At 44.8% G+C, this 22,512-nt stretch overlaps 1 protein-coding gene across 1 annotated transcript in view; it reads left to right on the forward strand.

The window, feature by feature from the left end:
• The window catches only part of LOC126416144 (NACHT domain- and WD repeat-containing protein 1), a 613,147-nt gene that overhangs the window by 265,071 nt on the left and 325,564 nt on the right, over positions 1-22,512 (forward strand). Inside the window, exon 3 of the mRNA XM_050083692.1 lies at positions 21,156-21,325. Coding sequence (XP_049939649.1) covers positions 21,156-21,325 — 170 coding nt within the window. The remainder of the gene's footprint in view (positions 1-21,155; positions 21,326-22,512) is intronic.

A 22,512-nucleotide genomic window follows, 5' to 3' on the forward strand; every position in this document is an offset into this window, starting at 1 on the left:
AGGGTAATACGGAACGCCGTGCTGGATCCCAACGGCCTCGTATCACTAGCAGTCAAGATGACAGGCATCTTATCCGCATGGCTGTAACGGGTCGTGCAGCCACGTCTCGATCCCTGAGTCAACAGATGGGAACGTTTGCAAGACAACAACCATCTGCGCGAACAGTTTGACGACATTTGCAGCATCATGGACTATCAGCTCGGAGACCATGGCTGCGGTTACCCTTGACGCTGCATCACAGAGAGGAGCGCCCGCGATGGTGTACTCATCGACGAAACTGGGTGCACGAATGCCAAGATGTCATTTTTTTCCCATGAATCCGGGTTCTGTTTACAGCATCATGATGGTCGCATCCGTATTTGGCGACATCGCGGTGAACGCACATTGGAAGCGTGTATTCGTCATCGCCATACTGGCGCATCACCCGGCGTGATGGTATGGGGTGCCATTGGTTACACGTCTCGGTCACGTCTTGTTGGCACTGACGGCACTTTGAACAGTGGACGTTACATTTCAGATGTGTTACGACTTGTGGCTCTACCCTTCATTCAATCCCTGCGAAACCCTACATTTCAGCAGGATAATTCACGACCGCATGTTGCAGGTCCTGTATGGGCCTTTAGAGACACAGATATATGTTCGACTGCTGCCCTTGCCAGCACATTCTCCAGACCCCTGACCAGTTGAAAACGTCTGGTCAATGGTGGCCGAGCAACTGCCTCGTCACCATACGCCAGTCACTACTCTTGATGAACTGTAGTATCGTGTCGAAGCTGCATGGGCAGCTGTACCTGCACACGCCATCCAAGCTCTGTTTCACTCTATGCCCAGGCGTATCAAGGCCGTTATTACGGCCAGAGGTGGTTGTTCTGGATACTGATTTCTCAGGATCTATGCACCCAAATTGCGTGAAAATGTAATCACATGTCAGTTCTAGTATAATATATTTGTCCAATGAATACCCATTTATCATCTGCATTGATTCTTGGTGTAGCAATTTTAATGGCCAGTAGTGTAATTTAAACCAAGGCCGGAATTCGACCCTGGATCTCCTGCTAATTAGACAGGTGCACTAGTCAATGCGCTAAAATGGTATTTCAGCTAAAACAGCTGCACGAATTATCATAGTACGCCTCCCTCCGTAATACAAACTCCAGTTCATGCCTCAACCCTTCCTCATGTTTGCCTCCTTAACTCATATCAGTATTGCACTGGCTCTTCATATAATTTCATCTGATTAAGATATCACCTACGCCTGAGGGGCAGGCAGAATTATCCCCATATGTTCAATACTACGGTGCTATCCCAGTGTTGGAGAGTCTACGAAATACTGATAAGATGAGAAGGGTACCATCGTGATGGGCTGAGGTGTGAACTGGAGTTTGTATTAGGCAGGAAGATGCATAGAGTAATCTGTGCAGCTGTGTCAGCCGCAGTGCCATGGTGGCACAGTGGCACAGAGCCTAGCGCTCATCCACTCGCACCACTGCCGACGAACCTTCGTGGGATATCTTAGTAGCGCCTTTCTTGACCCCCATACAGTAAGGATGTGCCCCGTCCCCCCATTTCATGACACATCCACCTTCACCTCTCATCGTAATGTGCACCAACAGGTAAAGGCCAGCGAAACAATTTAAAATGTATTTGTTTTAGGGTTTCTGGGATTTCCAACCCTTACAGATTGTCGTCCGAACGTTTACCCCATTTTAGTTATTTTCCTTAGGTTTGAGTGGGGGGGGGGGGAGAATGGCAACGCCTGGAGAGGGGTCAGTTTATTTTTGTTGGTAGGGTCACAAGTGTCGGTGCCCCGTGGGGTTACTCGTGCTTTTTGTTTTCTTTTAGGTACCCTTAACGCACCAGTCCGAAAAAAAGTGGTTAGCGTTCAGGCTCCGTAATCGGCAAACTACACTCATTTCTTTTAAATGTATATTTTTTCAATGTAGGTCAGAAAGAAGTGAGCAGAAGACCCGGGTTCGAATGCCAGTCTTGGTACAAATTTTAATTCATTGCTTCAGCCTGTATTTATCATCATAGATAGTTGAGACGTAATATGTATCTGGTGCACATAATATCTTCTGATTAATGACGAAACTATTCCAAGACACTATCTATCTATATCCGAATCCCGCTCCAGCTACTGCCGGGTCTGGGTGCTGACGAGTCCTCTCCATTTGGCACGGTCCTCCCACCACTTTTCTTCCTCCACTTGCTGCCAGGTCACACCTCTACTTTCAACAGATATTCTCACTCCCATATTCCACCGTGTTCCTGGGCACCCTCTAGGTCTTTTCCCATCCATCTTTAGTTCTTCCATAATTTTGGGGAGTCTCTGCCCATGCATGCTCTTGACATGCCCATACCATCTTAATCTCTTTCTTTCAATTTCATCTCTCATACTTTTTTGTTTGAGGTCCTTTCTAATCTCTACATTCCTTACTCTGTCCATTCTTGTTTTTCCCTTAATTGCTCTGAGAAATTTCATTTATCCTGCTTGCAGTCTGCTCCAGTCCCTTTCTGTCATTGTCCATGTTTCTCCACCATAGGTGACATTAGGGATGTAATAATTCTTATACATATGTAGTTTTGCTCTTTCTGAAACTTCATTATTCCAAATCAGATGTTTTATTGTTTGGTAGAAATTGCCTCCCTTCTGTAACCTCCTATTAATTTCGTTAGTTATTCTTCCATCCCTAGATATTTCACTACCTAAATAAGTGAAACTTTCTACCACTTTGAGGGGTTCTCCATTCAAGGTAATATTTCCGTTGATTCCTTTCTCCCTTCCAAATACCATTACTTCACTCTTATCTTTATTTATTTTTAATCCATACCTTTTCATTATTTCCTTCCACGCATCAAGCTGTAACTGTACATCTACCTCTATCACCCCATATTACCATATCATCTGCAAAAATTATCTCTTTGTCTTTTTCTTTTACTATATCTCTAACTGCCCTATTCATTCCCTCCATTACAACATTAAAAAGCGCAGGAGATAGAATACTTCCTTGCTTAAGTCCTTGTCCTATTTCGAAGTATTAAGAGTTCCCCATGATGTTTTCCTCTAACATGTTATAAGCCGTTTCAAAATTTCAGACAGTTTTATGCCCTCTGTTGTGAGAAACTTGGTTATAATGTGTTGCGCAACAGATGGTGGCATCTCTTGCATCGACGTGGCGATTCTGACTAAAGAAGCTAAACGACAACGTTCACAATCTGGAGAAACGAAAGCAACAATGAACAGAGATCGTGCCTCTCCCCGTTTATTGAAAGGTGCGTAAAACAAAAATTCCGGTTTATATTTGATTCACCCTCGTATACTGTCACTCCGCAGAGATGGTTTACTGGTAGCTGTTAGTATTCTTTGCGTACAGCGCACGGGTTTTTACTTCCTTGACAGAGAAGCCACGAAGCTTATAGCCGTCATCTCGACTTACTTTCTTCCTGGAATTCTCAGTTACTATTCAAATGGCTCTGAGCACTATGGGACTTAACATCTATGGTCATCAGTCCCCTAGAACTTAGAACTACTTAAACCTAACTAACCTAAGGACAGCACACAACACCCAGCCATCACGAGGCAGAGAAAATCCCTGACCCCGCCGGGAATCGAACCCGGGAACCCGGGATTCTCAGTTACTTTCCTTCTATAATGCTGCATTCCTTGGCTACGATTCGTACGTTGTAGAAATCTGCATATGTTGGCCGCAGTTGTTCTGCAGCTGCGCTGACCCATACTTCATACTTTTTCTAAACGTGTGACGCCATGCTTTTTAATACTTCCTTTTACTGCCTCAGTTTCCATGTAACAAACCTGTTATCCATGGATCGAACAAGACAACTTTTTAGTGGCACATTATTTATAGGCTATTGTTGCATAAAAATGTCTGCTGTTACTGGCGACAAGAGGAACTGCTTCGCTTACATAATTTCCTTACTGTCTCTGTGTTTGTTTGTTCTGTGGACTTAACAGTTACCTGAATGGTGTCCCCACACGGTACGTGCCCGTCAACGTGATCTTTAAACGCAGAGGTGTCCACTGATGACAGTTCTCGCATGTACACTCTAAGACAAAAAAAAGCGACGCACAACGAAGGAGACATCCAAATTGGACGGAAATCGGTAGATGTCATGTAGATGTACAGACGAACTAATGACCACAATTTTTTAAAAAAATGGATGATTTATTCAGAGAACGGGCTTCACAAATTTAACGGGTCAATAATGTGTCGGTCCACCTCTGGCCCCTACGCATGCGTGTCCTCGCTGGTCAATTCTACTCCAGTCAATGAGATTCCAGGCCGAGGAAGGGTCTGGAAACACCCGGGAAGTGGTGGGATACCTAACTGACTGTCGCCCGCCATTTGGCCCCAGGAGTGATGGTCTGGAGTGTCTTCTTTTCTTAGTAGGACCTCTTTGGCTGCTATAAGCGCCATCCTTACAGCACAGTGATACGTCGACGATATTCACGGCCCCGTTTTGTTGCCCTTTATGGCAAGCCATCCTGGGCATACATCTCAAGAAGATAATGCCCGCCCGGGCATGGCGAGAGTTTCTGCTCCTTGTCTTGTTGCTTGTCAAACCCTATCTTGTCCAGCAAGGTCGCCGGATCTTTTCCCAATTGAGAACGTTTGGAGCAGTATGGTAGGGTCTTCCAACCAGCTCGGGATTTTGACGATGTAACGTGCCAGTAGGACAGAATAACTACTTGGATAAGAATGAAATTTTCACTCTACAGTGGAGTGTGCGCTGATATGAAACTTCCTGGCAGATTAAAACTGTGTGCCAGACCGAGACTCGAACTCGGGACCTTTGCCTTTCGTGGACAAGTGCTCTAACAACTGAGCTACCCAAGCGCGACTCATGCCACGTCTCCACAGATTGGAAGGTAGGAGACGTGGTACTGGCGGAATTAAAGCTGGGAGGACGGGGCGTGAGTCTTTCTTGGGTAGCTCAGTTGGTAGAGCACTTGCCCCCGAAAGGCACAGGTCCCGAGTTCGAGTCTCTGTCCGGCACACAGTTTTAATCTGCAAGGAAGTTTCGAACTTGGATAAGGGCCTGAAGTGGACCAACGCGTTATTGCTTCGCTTTAAATTTGTGAAGCTCTTTCTCTTGAATAAACCATCCAGTTTCTCCGAAACTGCAATTATTTGTTTGCCTATACATGTACATCACATTTACCGATTTTGGTCCCATTTGGATAATTCCATTATGGGTCGTCTTTTTTTGTCACAGAGCATAATGCACAGAATTTCTTCCCAAAACAGAAGCTATCGTATTAACTTTATGGGCGAGTGTCGAAGATTGGTGTAAGATACCCGAAGGCGATTTTCTAGGTCAGCGGTTTCGAGGAGAGCAAATAGTGGATGTTACAAAAAGATTCATCCGATACCACAAGGCCATGTCTTCGATATGAATGACCATAGAAACATGAATTTAACTTTACCTTACACATAAGAATACAAAGTTTCTATTTGCAAAGGTTCTTCAACTTTTACAAATGGTTCAAATGGCTCTAAGCACTCTGGGACTTAACATCTGAGGCCATCAGTCCCCTAGCCTTAGAACTACTGAAACCTAACCCAAGGCAGGATTCGAATCAGCGACCGTAGCAGCAGCGCGGTTCCGGACTGAAGCGCCTAGAACCGCTCTGCCACAGCGGCCAGCTCAAACTTTACAGGGGCACTTCTTTTACAGGCATGCACGAAGAACAGAGAATTACGTTTACGACAAAAGTGTGTCCTCGACCGGACGCCGACATACACTCACGCAAGAGTCACACTCGTCCCACATTTCACCGAGCATTTCTGTAGTTGCTATAGTACGTACGAGAGGCGTCCGTATATAATGCAACGTATTTTTTGTTCTCGTCCTATTTCAGTCGAAAAAAAGCAGAATTTGCTATGGAACATGGTGCAATATTGCCGCTTCAGCCCCAATAGTTTCGTGAAGTTCCGATAGACGGAGACGCTATATGTAGCCTTCAAAATGGAGTTGGTACCGGAAGTGCGTTTCACGCATATGGTTGTCAATGAGTTTCTTTTGGCGCAAAACTAGAGCTTTGCAGATACTCATTGGCGCTTGCAGGATGTCTACAGAGACCTGGAAGCGAACAAAAGCAGGGTGAGTCGTCGGGCAAGGTGTCTGTGATCATCCGCACAAGGTCGCGTAGATGTGTGCGATCTCCACCGTGCCGGCCACACACAGATGACTCCTGCAATGCTGGAACGTGCGGATACGCTCATCTGAGGTGATCGAACACCTCGCTGCTCAAACTGGACGTCCCTGTTGGTAGTGCTGCCACACTCCACCAGTTGCGATGTTCAGAAGCGTGTGTTCACTGAATCCCTGACTGCCCAGCGGATCAAAAATAGTCTGGGCATAATGAAGGATGCACTCCGCGGGAAGCAGTACATGGAAGATGGGGAGGTTGTTGATGCAGAAAACGTTCAATACGACGTCGACCAGTAGGGTGGTACCATGCGGGCGTACAGGACCTAGCAGGCCGCGGTGGCCGAGCGGTTGTAGGAGCTTCAGTCCAGAACCGCGCTGCTGCTAAGGTCGCAGGTTCGAATCCTGCCTCGGGCATGGATGTGTGTGATATCCTTACGTTAGTTAGGTTTAAGTAGTTCTAAGTCTAGGGGACCGATGACTTCAGATGTTAAGTCCCATAGTGCTCAGAGCCATTTGAACCATGCAGGATCTGGCAGTAAGGTGGCGTAAGGACGTGCATTGAACGCAGATTAAGTTGAAAAACATGATATTGAAGCCAAAAGTTGGGGAATAATATAGTGTACTGGAATCCTGAACCTACCTTCAGAAAAAAACGTGTTGCATCCATACCTTCGCAATTTACTCAAAGTTGTTGGAAGGGGAGCCACATAGACGACTCTTTCACAAAAAAAATCACATACCGTGAGATCAGCTGACCTTGCAGGTAATGAGAGATCCACCGCTGTGGCAGCGCTTTAAGAATTGATCCTAAATGGAAGTGTTGAAGAATGTAATTTTCAGCGTCTCGTAACTGTAGAACAACCTAAATCTCAAACATATCCCGTACCTGATACCTGTAACCGTCTTTTCCATAAAAAAAGAACGGGCCGTAAATCTTTTGTCGGGAAACTACGCAAACACATGAAGCGTTGGACTCTTTCGAGTGCTCGAATATGGTATGTGGCTCCTGTGTTCCCCATGTTTTACGTTGCGGCGGTTCACTTTTATGCTCAGCTGGAACATAGCCTCATCACTGGAAATCAAATGTGAATGGAAAGTGCTGTCTTTTGTCTCCACGTCCGGATTGACTTTGCATCGCTGTACGCGTTGTTATTTATCGTCATCGTAAAGAGCTTTCAGTAAATGAGTACTGTCTGGATTGAGACACAAACGTCACCGCAAAGCACGCGTGACAGACTATACTTGCAGTCACGAAATATGATGGTAAAGTTTAGGCTTGTTCCGCGCACCTGACTCATGCTTTCTCCAACAGTCAAAGAACGTTCAGTTGTGTTCTGAGCGTTCTTCTGCAAATGTCGTAGCCAAAGCAAAGTGATCGTAGCGAGGCATTTCTTGAATTTTTATTCCATTTGTTGCGAGTTTTCAACGCTGATTGTGGTGCTAAAAGTTACAAATTCTACATAAGCAAACGAGACACATAATCTGCCGGACACACGCTATCTTCAAAAGCAACTGTCTACCGAAACGGGCAAAATTAATTCGTCATCCGTGCCTCGACGCTGCGCGAACCGTTATCGTTCGTGAATTGCATTACAGCGGAGAAGGTTAACTTTTTGCTAGTTCGGCGAGCAGCGTTCTATTGATTACGTGCAAAACACTGTTCAGTGCGTTCTCTGTCTTGGCCGAGCACATGGAGCGACCTGTGGATTTCCTGAACTTCAACAGCCAGTGTCTTGAAACAGCTGGTGCCATCGTAAAACGCTATGACATGTAGGAGGTGCACTACCGGACTCGCGACGAATATGACGCGGCACAGTTTTAACGGAATGACCCCTGTGGCAATCGAGAACACAAAAGGCCTTTCGTTACTCCGCTATTGCCTTCTCGACTCTATGTGACAAGCAGTGAGCTAGTGTTATCAGGGAGACTCATACCGACAACCACGGGAACCACCAATGTATTGATGGCGCCAACGAAAACCTAGAGTCTCGGTGCTGAAGTTAAAATTAACCACAAGTTTCTGTCCTCATGAATGTAGGAGATTTAATCTACTTAAATGTGATGAAACTTTTGTGAAACTGTGTGGTAGAGAAAATTCACGTCAGCAGGTGTGAAGGAAAAATATTTTCAGTAATCGTGGCTAGTTAAAATTATGCAGCAAGTTTATTTCCAATAACTGTGCTTGTATGCCTTGCATATCGATTCAGAGTTTTAACTTGTCACTTATTTACCCCCATATCTATTCAACTTCCGTCAAACAAAGTTTTCCACGTTAGGTGATGAGGTGGGCACAGCCATTGCTAGTGTAAGTTTTCTAGTTGTTTCTATTGCTACCCAATTGTTTGAATTTCAAAGCCCTGGTAGAACGCCTAACAACCGGTATACAATTTTCGAATTTTACCATAACAAATCATTTAAAGAATAAAATTTTTCTGACAGATCTTTAATATGACAGTTCTTTGATAACACCACATTTCTGTAGCACGTACATACTGATCATAAACTACCAAATACGGGAAAGTTAAATTTAATCCAACAAGGTGACTTATCCTGAATTCTACTGTTTCACGTGAGACAGCGCTTTTGGAAAACCTGAAAACTTGATTCTGCTGTCTACGGTCCCCTGAAATTCTGCGTTATGACGCCTAGCATCCCAGGTCAACGTTTGCCCTCCAGTACTGTATGAGGGCGGCTTAACTGGATAAAAACTTAGCGACCCACAATGGACTCTCAATTATTAATGTTTCTGGCAGTATAGTGCACTCTGGATTTGGAATAAAGTAGAGACCAGTCGCAAAGTACACTGGCGGAAAAGAAAAACGGCAACACCAAGAAGAAGTTGTGCAACATAAAAGAAAGTTTGTAGGCGTGTTTTTACATCTGAAAGATGATTATACAAATTTCGCGATAGACGCATAAGAGTGGCGCTAGTAGCGCCACTATGATGACGCAAATGTAGTTTGCTTTAAAATAAATGCTATAACATTAGTGAGCGTTAATTATCTAGGATATTTGATGTGGTGAGTTGATGTAAATCAAGAACGCCTTTTAAGATGCCGTTGTCAATACCTTACTGACTTTGAAAGAGGTCGTGTAACAGGGCTACGAGAAGCTGGATGATCCTTCTGCGATACTGTAGAAAGGCTTGGTAGGAATGTAGCCACTGCGCGTGACAGCAGGCAGTGGTGGTCACGCAGTGACGCATCATTGGACGGTCGCAAGAAAACCTGGCACTGGACGGCCATGTAGCACTATCAAGAGGGAAGACGTCGTGTTCAACGTATGGCCCTGGCACTTCGTACTGCATCTGCAGCAGCAATTTGAGCATCAGTTGGCACCACAGTGACACAACGAACTTACGAATGTTTGCAGGTGGGGATATTCATCCGCCAAGTAATTGTTAAAATTCGTGGTGAACCTTCAGCTATTCTTTATTTTGCACAATTCATTTCTCTACTAGTTTCGGACAAATGACCATTATCAAGCATAAGCTGGCATAGACGACTGGAAAGTTATACCGTAATAAGAGTAATTTGCTCTTTTGAGTACTTTGCTTCTTCACGAAAACTATTGAGTAAAGCTATTTCTGTAAAAAACTTATTACTATGGTGGGCTCAAAAAAGCTTTATTCTTATTGTGCTATAACTTTACAGCCGTTTACGCCAGCTTATGCTTGAAAATGGTCATTTGATCGAAACTGGTAGCCAAGCGAATTGTGCGAAGTAAAGGATTGCTGAAGGTTCACCATGAATTTTAACACACAACGAACTGTTAAAAATCAGTTACTTCGCGTACAGCTCCAAGTCAGTAGACCTGTAGCGTGCGTTCCACTGACCCTACACTACCGCCATTTGCTACTCCAGTAGTGTCAAGCGAGGGATGATTGGTGGGCAGGGGGGTGGGGGGGGGGGTCTGTTGTGTTGTCTAATGAAAGCTGGTGCTGCCACGTCGGCAGTGATGGCTGTGTGCTGGTTAGGAGATGGTCAATTGAAGGCCCGCTACCAACCTGACTGCCTGCTAAACCTACATCTGGAGTTACGGTCTGGGGTCAGATTTCGTACTACAGCAGGAGCACTCTCATGGTTATCCCAAGCCTGACCCCAAATTTGTATGTCAGTCTAGTGATTCGACCTACTGTGCTGCCATTCATGAACAGCATTCCAGCGCGTGTTTTCCAATAGGATAACGCTCGCTCACACACCGCTTTGATACCCAACGTGCTCCACAGAGTGTTGACATGCTGCCTTGGCCTGTTCGATCACGAGATCTATCTCCAATCGAGCACTTACGGGACATCATCGGACAACAATTCAAGCGTGATACACAAATAGCATATTGACGGATCGAGTGCAACAGGCGTGAAACTCCAACCCACTAACGGACATCCCTCACTTGTACAACACAATGCGTGCACGTTAGCATGCTTGAATTCAACATTCTGGCGGTCACGCCGGCTCTTAATGGACTGGAATTTCACATTCTGAGTAACTTATCTAGCGCTTACGTTACCCTACGATTTAACAGTGTTAATGGAAGGTTTACTATCTTTTGGTTCAAAAAATCGATTTTTTTAAATTGCATTTTTGGATCCATAAAAGTGCTTAGAATCCACCCGTGAAACGGTTTTTCCGAATACGGAACGGAAATGTTTGTTATTTGCGGTTGAACAAAAAAATACACCTGCCTGAAATCGGTCTTCTTCATGCACCAGTTTCTTTCTTTCTGAGGACGAGTTGTATCGGTGCTTGGGAGGAAACACACAAAATTCAAATGAAAGTTTGAACACATGTGTTTGGAGTTAGCCCCCAAGCATTTGCATTCTGGTGCGAAGACTATGGAGACTGCGACTTTACTGTCAGTGAGCAGTTTCAGCGAAGGGTATCTAGTAACTCTGAAGACCATGACAACGATGGACGTCACCCTGGGACTCTTTTCGACGCAGTTGTGATTTCCCTAAATCACTCCAGGCAAATGCCGGGATGGTTCCTCTGAAAGGGCACGGCCGACTTCCTTCCCCATCCTTCCCTAATCCGATGAGACCGATGACCACGCTGTCTGGTCTCCTTCCTCCAAAACAACCAACCAACCAACCAACCGACGCAGTTCGCCAGGCATTCGGACGACCACCGGATTCAAGCGGCCGAAAACCGCTTATCACCGGCCGTACGAGCGGCTTTGGAGAAGCGCAGGATGGCCCAGATCGAGGAGAACGCCCTCTATGAGGAAGAGGAAGGACTGGTTTATGGACCCGGAATACCACATTGAACGTAGGTTGTATAATACTGCATTTATATGTTGTCAAAACCTCAAACGCGTTTTTCTCGAAATGAGTTTTTCTTATCGCGCGGTATGGTAACTTCAAATCTACTGAGCCGATTGGCATGATTCTTTGTTTCCGACGAAGCTAACTAAATTGTCTATGAGCTGTACCACTGTTATTCCGATCCATCAACTATAAATATTTTTACTTGGCCGACGAAGTCGGAAAATCGATGAAAAAACCCTATTTTTTTCAAATGGCCGCCATTTTGTTTCCTATGGTCCGATTAACTTAAGCGAGGCACAACTCGTTAAGAATCTTATACACGAGTACTTCGCTAACATCAACTCAATTTTGATATCGGACGAGTCGGATGACCGGTGACATACCGCGCGTGGAGATCTACATTGAAATTTTGTTTCGTTCCGACGGCACTTCCGCCTTTGCTCTTCGACATTTCCCATAGAAAAAATTCCAGCTTGTAGAGGAAATATCAATAAACATTTTGACTAAATTTGACACATATCTATAACACATCTCAAAGAACATGGTTTTTTTTCGGGCCAAAGACAGTAAACCTCCCCTAATCTCACAAATGTTACCAAGGCAAATGTATTACTCTACATTAATTATTTCTGGGGACTGCGATTTTTTTCCGTCAGTGTATTTTCAGTCCCATCCCAGCAGAAATTTCATTGCGTGGAATGCTTAATAAATTCGAACTTCCTGATTATTCTGGCACAGGGCCATCTAGCAACTGAACTCATTCCGTCCACATCTTGCGCAGCGGACGAGTACGTTTCCGTTGCCGTATAAAAATAGCTCGAAACGTATTAATAACTAACCGCTGAAAGGTACCGTGAAATACAAATTCCTTTAAATTTAAGATATGTGTAGATGTCTGCACTGATGAAATTAATGAGACTAATTATTTCCGTGCCAGTGACAATACGTTTACCATCCACACGTTTCAGTTATACTTGGTCTACACTTAAACCTGCAAACATACTCCGCAAGACACAGCATGGTGCGTGGCGGAGCGAGGGAAAAATCACAGTCTATATGCCTCCGCACGAGCCCAAATTATCTTCCTGGTCCTTACGCGAAAAGTTTGTTGGCGGCAGTAGCATCGTGCTTCAGGCAGCTTCATATGCTGGTGCTCTAAATTTTCTTAATAGTATTCCTGGTAAAGAAGGTCGCGTTGTCTCCAGGGTTTCTTATTTGGATTCACGAAACATATCCGTAATACTTGCATGTTTATCTGCTAGCGCTAACAAATCTGCCGGCCTGCCTTTTAATTGCTTCGATGTCTTCCTTTAATGCTATCTGGTGGGGTACAAACACTAGAGCAGTACCCGAGAATGAGTCGCACTAGTGTTCCATGCACCGGCCGGTGTGACCGTGCGGTTCTAGGCGCTACAGTCTGGAACCGCGGGACCGCTACGGTCGCACGTTCGAATCCTGCCTCGGGCATGGATGTGTGTGATGCCCTTAGGTTAGTTAGGTTTAAGTAGTTCTAGGGGACTGATGACCTCAGATGTTGAGTCCCATAGTGCTCAGAGCCATTTGAACCATTTTTTGTTCCATACGTGCTCTCCCTTATAGATAACCAGATTTTTCCTTAAATTCTCTAAACAAACCGAATTCGACCATTCCCCTTCCCTACTGCAAGTCTTACATGTTCGTAGTATTTCGTATGGCTTTGCAGTGTTGTGCCTCGATATTTAATCGACGTGACTGTGCCTAGCGACACACTACTAACGCTGTACTCGTACACTACGAGATTGGTTTGCTAAATCCCTTGCATTAATTTTCGTTTTTCTAGATTTAGAGCTATCTTTCATTCACCACATCAACTAGAAATGTTGATGAAGTTATCTTGTACCCTCCAACGGTCACTCGACACCTTCCCATATACCACAACATCAGCAAAACAGCCGCCGATTGCTGCTGTCCGTCAGATCATTTATGTACAAATACAATAATAGCGGTCTTATCACATTCCTATGGGATATTCTTGACGATTTCCTTGTCCTTGATGAACAGGATAACGTACTGGGTTCCATTATTTAAGAAGTCTTCGAGCGTGTCATATATCTGGGAATCTGTTCTGTGTGCTCGTTCTTCGTTAACAGCCTCCAGTGGGGCACTGTGTGAAGCGCTTTCCAGAAAGGGAGGGTGTTGATATTGATAAGTGTGTGCTAGATGATACTTTCAAGTTCTGGATCCTACCTATACGTCAGCACCTCTTTAAAAAGTATTTTGCCTGTTGCCGTTCATCCTTGGTTCGCAGGATATCATGTGAGAAAAAGGCAAGTTGAGTGTCGCACGCACTCTTTCTAAAACCATGCTGATTTGTGAACAGAAGCTTTTACATTTGAAGGAAATTTACTATATCAGACTGAGAATATGTTCAAGAACTCTGCAGCAAACCCAACAAGCCGATGTTATGGATATTGGTCAGTAATTCTGTGGACCGAGCTTTTCCGTGACTTGAACTTTTTGCAGTCACTTGGGACTTTGCGCTGGGTTAGGGGATCCGCTATAAATGCAAGCTAAGGAGCCAATGCCGGAGAGTACTCTTTGTAAAATCAAATTGGGATTCCATCCGGACTTCGCGAGCAATTTTTTTCAACCCTTTCAATTGCTTCTGTACGCCATGGATGCGTATTACTACTCCGTCATACGGGAGTCTGTGCGATGGTCAGACGACCGTATGTTTGAACGATACTCCTGTGTGAACAATTTTTTAAACGCTAATTGTAAAAATATAGCTTACCCCTTGCTTTCTTCTATTGCCACATCATACTGGTGACGAATGATTGGATAGAATCCTTCCACCCCCCTTAGGACACGAAATTTCTCGGGTAGTCGGCGAAATCTTTTGCTAAGGTATGACGGTGGTAATTTTTGTATGCCACTTTTTAAAGACGGACGAATCCCTATAAACTTTTGCTTCTCGTTACCTCCCCCCAAAAATTTTCAAAGCTGTGCCCTCAGCAGCCCATATGACGCTCACCGCCTTTTTTGACGTCCGAGGTCCGATACTCATCGAATTCCTCGATCAGTAAGAAGTATTAACACTGACGTGTACTGCGAGACAATACGTAGCCCAGGAAGTCCATCAGCAGCAGACGGCCTAGGATGCTCACGAAGGAGGTGATTCTTCCCAATGACAACACGCGTCCACATGTCTTCAAGGTCACACGAAGTGTAATGACCAAGTTCAAGTGGGGACAGCCTGAGCATCCGCCCTACAGCCCAGAAGTTTCGGCCTGCGGCTTCCATGTGTTTGGTCCGTTAAAAAAAAAAAGTCTCGAAGGGAAGCGCTTCAACTCGGATGACGAATTAAAGGACACAGTGGAGGACTGCCTCCTGTAACAGCCACAGGAATTCTGGCAACAGAGATTTGTTCAGCTCGTGAAATAGTGGGATGGATTTGCTCAGGCCGCTGGTGATTATTTTTCCTTACACCCACAATGTTTTTTCGTACCGTTTATTTTGCACACCCCTCGTATTTCGTTTCATCTTCGTATCCGAGGTAGTGCTGCGCGTTAACTGATTTGATTTGCTTAGTTGTTTTAGTTGGGTGTGCCGCTAATGTTCCTTGAATCTATGTGCGACTATTCTAATATTGCGCCCCACGTGAATCATGGCACATCCGCATTTGAAACACAGAGGATGTGCTCTTCACAGAATATCAATGCCGGCTCTGAAACAAAAAGAGCGTTGAAGTGCGTAGGTGTCCTTGGGAGTCGACCTCAGCTATAAATAACTGCACAAATCCAACAGTAGTTTATAATCTGATTGGAGCCCAGGTATCTATCACACATAATAGGCCAACTCGCAACATCTGATGACAGTTAGATCTGTTGTCGAAATATTATGCATAAAACGGAAATAACTCGGCGGAACATATTGAAGCACACCTTTAAGTCCTTTGCCTCTTAAATGAAAATCTGTATAAGACCTTTTGACTTATTCGACAATCGTGAGGACCATTTCATGCTGAATCTGATGAAAAATCACTAGTACATGTCTTTTATTGTAAACTAGCCTTCTCCCAGCAGTTCTCCTCCCCCTACATGAGTTCGACATGTATATTGAACACACCTCCCCCTCCTCCTCTTTGTGTCCACCTTTTCTTCCCTCTGTCTGTCCACCTCATCCTCCTGTCTCTGTCTTCTGCTCCACATTTTCTGCCTCTTCATCTGCTCCTCTCTCTTCTTGTCCATGTGCTCCAAACCATCTCTGCCCCCACCCTCTCTCCTTCCATCTCTGACCCCCTTTCTTCCTTTTCCTCCTGCCCATCCCCCCTCTTCACTTTCCACCTACCTCAAGCATCTCTCCTCTGTCCACTTCCTCCTGCCCATCACTCTGTCCATCCCCTCCTCTATCCATCTCAACCTGCCCCAGTCACTTTATTGGCATGTGTATCTCATGAAATACAGTTCAGTAAAGCAAGTCAATATTACTCACACAACACGCCTGTATTGAAGGGCAGGCTATAACTTCAGGGCTCGAAAATCATTTATTTCCGCTTGACATACAGGCCACCTTGCAAAACAGGTCAATACTACTCCAACACAGCTCACCTGCCAAGCAAGTCAGCCTATGTGCCAGGACTTGGAAAGCGGTTTTTTGCCCCTGACATATAGACAGCCCTGTGAAACAGGTTGATTTGGCAAGCCAATCCTGTTCCTATGTAACATGCCTCTCATGCAGGGTAGTCTACATGCCAGGACCTGGCAAAAGCATGGTTTTCCCATATCTTTGCTCCTATTGAGACTAGGTTATGAACCCAACAGAGCTAATACTCATGAGGCCTGCTGTTTCTGGTCCAGATTTGGTTCAAATCGATCCACAGGTTTAGATACGCTCTGTTTTATATACATAGGGTGCTCAGAAGAAAGTGTCAGATACTTTTGAGAGGTGATAGTGCTCATCCAAACTAGAAAAATAAGTCCATTAAACAAGGGCCCAGAAATGAATACTTTCTCTGATAAACAGGTGTGTACAGTAGGTCTTCAATGTGGCGTGACAGTGCAACCCTCTGCCCTCTGGCGTAAGGAATGACACACCCTTTGAAACAAACCCAGTTATTGTAGCTGCAGGCACGATTTGAAGACACGACCCTGTAGTGTCCACACTTCATTGATTTGCGTGACGTCCCCATAACCAAAAGTCTAGCAGATTGATGTCTGGAGAACAAACAGGCCAAGGTGTGGGGTGCATCTGACCAATCCAGTGGTCCTGAAATGTCTGTCAGATGTTCGTGCACATTGTAATGAAAGTGTACCAGTGCGCCATCACGCATCAACCACAATTGTATTCGTTCGGACAATGGCACAGCCTCCAGCAAGGTAGGTAATACATTGACGAGAAAGTCCAGATAATGCACCCCAGTTAACCTTTGTGGTAGCACCTATGTCCCTATTAATATATCGCCAAGAGTGCCTGCCCATATCTTGACTGAGAATCGGTGTTGATGGCTTCTTTCCTGATTTGCACCTACCCATATATGCTCGTTACTGAAACTCATAACACATCTCTTGTGAATTTTGCCCCATCTGTAAATAAAATCTTGGATGTTAACGGTGCATTTGCGGCTCACTTCTGCAACAGCCATTGACAGAACCGCCGTCTTCCGCGGTAGTCCTATGGCCTTAGGGCCTGAACGCGCTGTAAATGATACAGGTACAGCAATTTTTCATGAAATAACCTCCAGATAAGAGAGTGAGACATGCTTTCTGCTGCTGCCAATCACCTTACACTGATCCCAGGGGATTATTCCACCGAAAGCAGCACACACACACACCCTGTTAGGTGTGCGGGGCCTTACACGGTCAAAGGTGCAAAGGTACCACTGTCCCGCAGGCGCTGGAAAAGTCAGCCAAACAGCTTATCAGAAGGCACTCTGCACTGTGGATGTTTTTCAGCAACGTCAATTTCCCATTTGCTAAACCATAGTGGAATATCATTTCCGCCATTTCACTTGACAAGTAGTAGGCTTCCACGAAAACAAGTGGTGGAAGAATGAAAATGTAAATGTACGACACCACATGTACGCACAAGCAGCGCAATAACAGTAAAAAACGTAAATAAATCCGCACTTGGGAGAATGGAAAATACCATGATACGTACCCAGGATTGACAGTACTGTACAATAAGGCACACACACACGACTAAAACTAACGTAGCCTATAACAAGACTAACCACACACTAGTAGGTACGGTACTGTGAATAAGACATCGTAATACCCTGGCGGCGCATCTGACGGAACACCAATGCAACGACTGTGCTAATATCCGCAACCAAGAGTCGCGCACGCCATCCTATAAATGTGTGTATCTATGAAAGTATGCATTTCTGTACCCATGTTCATAGGGGCTTATTTTTCTTGTTCCGATGAGTGCTACTACCTTTCAAAGTGTTCGACTCTTTTTGAACAAGCTATATATTCTTGTTTTATGACATACTAGCGACCCACACCGACTTCATAAATATTAGCACTAACTACAGCTGGGCGACTTGATTATAAGATGTATAGATATTCACAAACCTTCCTTGTGAATCAATCTAATAGTGAAACTGCATCGAAATTCGTTAAGTAGTATCTGAGATTAACCTTCACAGGCAGACAAAAAGTCGTAGTGGGGGGACTAACTTATAATACGTATAGATCTTAATCAGGTTTCGCTGGTCTCTAGAATGATGGCGGCTGTGATTTTATTGAGTTTTCCGCCACAGGCCGCCAACTCTCTAGATAACCAGCTTGTACCTCCCATGACTGCTACGAGGTTATCACTCCAATGCCTATGTTAATCTGTATGCTTGTAACCAGAAAGTCTAATAAAGTTCTGGCTCCCGAGAAGCACTAGCTCACTCAGCAACACCCGTGGTGCTTGGGCGGTATTTTACTGCTAGATTTACATCCCAGGCCTGTTTCCAGGAGAACCTGAAAACCTCTGTGGCCTTTGTTGACCTTATGGGAGCATATGACGCCGTCTGGAAGGAAGGGATGATTTACAAATTGGGCAACAACAAAATAATTGACTGTTGATGGTATCGTCAGAATGGAAATAATGAAGTCACTGTAAAAAAGTCAATTTTGGCACTTACCTTGAATGGATTCCCACGTACATTTCGTCGAAGTTGTCATGGCTCATCTTGTTGATTCTAGGGTGATTCCACTTTGACTGCTAGAAGGTCCAGATCTGTATTTCAGCAATATTTGAAGACCTAACAAATGCGTTTTTCAGGAAATTCTTAATGATCTAACAATCCCAGATCAGAACAATGGTGTGGTAGAAATAATTTTTGACTGTGTTCACGATCCACAATTTTATTAAACTTCTTGTAAATTCACATACTTCTCCTTAATTGTCACATCATCAAGAAAACAGTTTTGTATTAATCTTCATATATTTAATTTCCACTTTAACCAAACACAGGACTTTACTGTTCTTTTACAAAGCGAAATAACAACTTAACTTCTGCAGAGTGAAACAAAGACTGCTCTGTGCGCATTCGCGCCAAAACGGTTACAAATAAGCCAAAAATTATGACAGTCTCACAGAAATGAATACACACAAGGACCATATCACTGTAATATAGCGATACATCGGAGTACAAATACATTAATAAAACCAAATGCGAATATTGTCACAAAAATATGTCTGTTACTTCGCAGAAAAGTAGTACGATGTTATTGGTATCGAGAACTGGGGTTGGAGTGCCGTAATGGTCATGTAAATAAAGAACCATTACAGGATTACCCTTGTATAAACCGTATCATACGCACAAACCTCCCTTGTGAATTGAGGATATCTATTAGTGAAAACCGTACCAAAATCATTGCAGTAGTTCCTGAGATTAGCCGTAAGACACATACAGAAAAACGCGGTACTTTGATTTGTAATACGTATACAGGGTATTACAAAAAGGTACGGCCAAACTTTCAGGAAACATTCCTCACACACAAAGAAAGAAAATATGTTATTTGGACATGCGTCCGGAAACCCTTACTTTCCATGTTAGAGCTCATTTTATTACTTCTCTTCAAATCACATTAATCATGGAATGGAAACACACAGCAACAGAACGTACCAGCGTGACTTCAAACACTTTGTTACAGGAAATGTTCAAAATGTCCTCCGTTAGCGAGGATACATGCATCCACCCTCCATCGCATGGAATCCCTGATGCGCTGATGCAGCCCTGGAGAATGGCGTATTGTGTCACAGCCGTCCACAATACGAGCACGAAGAGTCTCTACATTTGCTAGCGGGGTTGCGTAGACAAGAGCTTTCAAATGCCCCCATGAATGAAAGTCAAGAGGGTTGAGGTCAGGAGAGCGTAGAGGCCATGGAATTGGTCCACCTCTACCAATCCATCGGTCACCGAATCTGTTGTTGACAAGCGTACGAACACTTGACTGAAATGTGCAGGAGTTCCATAGCTCCATCGTGCATGAACCACATGTTGTGTCGTACTTGTAAAGGCACATGTTCTAGCAGCACAGGTAGAGTATCCCGTATGAAATCATGATAACGTGCTCCTTTGAACGTAGGTGGAAGAACATGGGGCCCAATCAAGACATCAACAATGCCTGCCCAAACGTTCACAGAAAATCTGTGTTGATGACGTGATTGCACAATTGCGTGCGGATTCTCGTCAGCACACACATGTTGATTGTGAAAATTTACAATTTTATCACGTTGGAATGAAGGCTCATCCGTAAAGAGAACATTTGCACTGAAATGAGGATTGACACATTGTTTGATGAACCATTGGCAGAAGTGTACCCGTGGAGGCGAATCAGCTGCTGATAGTGCCTGCACACGCTGTACATGGTACGGAAACAACTGGTTCTCCCGTAGCACTCTCCATACAGTGACGTGGTCAACGTTACCTTGTACAGCAGCAACTTCTCTGACGCTGACATTAGGGTTATCGTCAACTGCACGAAGAATTGCCTCGTCCATTGCAGCTGTCCTCGTCGTTCTAGGTCTTCCTAAGACGCCGATCAATTGCTTCTAACGTCTTCCTGTCGGGACACCTTCGTTCTGGAAATCTGTCTCGATATAAACGTACCGCGCCACGGCTTTTGCCCCGTGCTAATCCATACATCAAATGGGCATCTGCCAACGCCGCATTTGTAAACGTTGCACTGACTGCAAAACCACGTTCGTGATGAACACTAACCTGTTGATGCTACGTACTGATGTGCTTGATGCTAGTACTGTAGAGCAACGAGTCGCATGTCAACACAAGCACCGAAGTCAACATTACCTTCCTTCAATTGGGCCAACTGGCGGTGAATCGAGGAAGTACAGTACATACTGACGAAACCAAAATGAGCTCTAACATGGAAATTAAGCGTTTCCGGACACATGTCCACATAACATCTTTTCTGTATTTGTGTGTGAGAAATGTTTCCTGAAAGTTTGGACGTACCCTTTTGTAACACCCTGTAGATTCTATATCTTCATACATCTTCTCACCACCGAACTTTGGAACAGAACGAATGTATAATTTAACGTGTTTTTGTGTCAGGCTTTGTATGTCAGGTTTTTTTTTTTCCTGCAGCGTTGCGTTTATTTGGCCGTAGCTGGTGTGTGAGTCTGACACGTTTGCTGTAGAATGTAGGGAAGCAGCGGCCGCCGCAGCCGCCACGCTGCCGTGTGTAACGCGCTGTTGGCGCGTGCCGTGTTGCAGCTCGCCGAGTTACCAGGCGGCGGCGAAGCGCAACCACAGCGGCGCAGGACTCGACCCGTACGCGGGTTCCGCGCCCACCTCCGCCGCCGCCTCGGCGCAGCCCCCGGGGTCCGCCACCACGCACTCCGGCGTCATCCTCGAGCCCGCCAACATCGACACGGTCAAGCTAGGTAAGGCGCACCGCAAAGTCCCTTTGTAAGAGTTCGCACTTGCGCTGTCCACGAAACGTTCCACCTCGAAAATCTCGCCGTCGTCATTGTAAACATGTTTGTCATGCAACGGTTTTTTTATCTGAGGGAAGAGGAAGGGCTCACTGGGTATGGTAACACAGTAACGGAGAGTAGGGAATGGGGAGGTTGCAAAAATTTGATAGTCCAAATAAGCAACATAATGTTACTGTGCCCTGAGCCCCCTTTCAAAAGCTTTCCGCGACGCTTCGTCTTAAAAGCTTGCCCTGATTTCATCAAAAGGCTTCGCTGATATGCTCCTGTGACAGTTTACCCCTTATAGGCATAATTTGTTAGTATGTACCACATTATCTGGTTCAGTGATTCATTGGTGGTCAGCACAGAAGCTCAGCTTGTTTCGTCAGGAGTCAGGCCACTCTCCGTACACAGGCTGATTTAGCTGCCGCTACCAATGTCGTTTCATGCAACCCGCACTACGCCTGTATCAGGAATGGTATCCAGGTATCCAGGCAGACGATATGGGTTACCACTCAGAGGTTTGGGTGACTGTTAGTGTTGTGTACATAGTCCCGAGTAGTCAGCGCATACACAACTATCCCACTAGAGCGCGCCCCGCTAAGCACAACAGCGCAGGCGCAGCGCTCGTCCGTCTCCGCACTACGAGATGGCGCTGCCATAGAGACGGACCAAATTCTGCTTTCGCCGATCCGCGTATTAATATGTAACACAGCCAATGAGATTGCTGCTAACGTAGAACCTTATCTCCTCGCGGATCACACTCGCGTAGTGATACATGAACGCGCGAGGTATTATAACGAGTCTACAGACCTCCGATTAGTCAGTCTGCATTTGTCTGCGCCAGTCTGTACCACTCTACCTTTATCTGTACCAGTCTATAGTCAAGTTTCAGTCTGCGCCTAATAAGATTACCATATTCCTGTACATAGCCATGAAGATAAATGGATAGACACTTTTGTCAAGTATCAGAGATATATGTGAGAATAAGATTAACGTACCAATACCAAAGGAACTTCAGATTGTCAATTGTAAATAGCATCCCAAACCAAGTTAAGTAATTTTTATGCTTGTTATTATTTTAATAAATGTGTGTGAAAATTAATCAAGTTCTGTTTAAAGTTGGTCACCGTCAATCTGCTACTCTAAGCGTG

The sequence above is a fragment of the Schistocerca serialis genome, chromosome 8 (assembly GCF_023864345.2).
Source record: "Schistocerca serialis cubense isolate TAMUIC-IGC-003099 chromosome 8, iqSchSeri2.2, whole genome shotgun sequence".
Lineage (NCBI taxonomy): Eukaryota > Metazoa > Arthropoda > Insecta > Orthoptera > Acrididae > Schistocerca > Schistocerca serialis.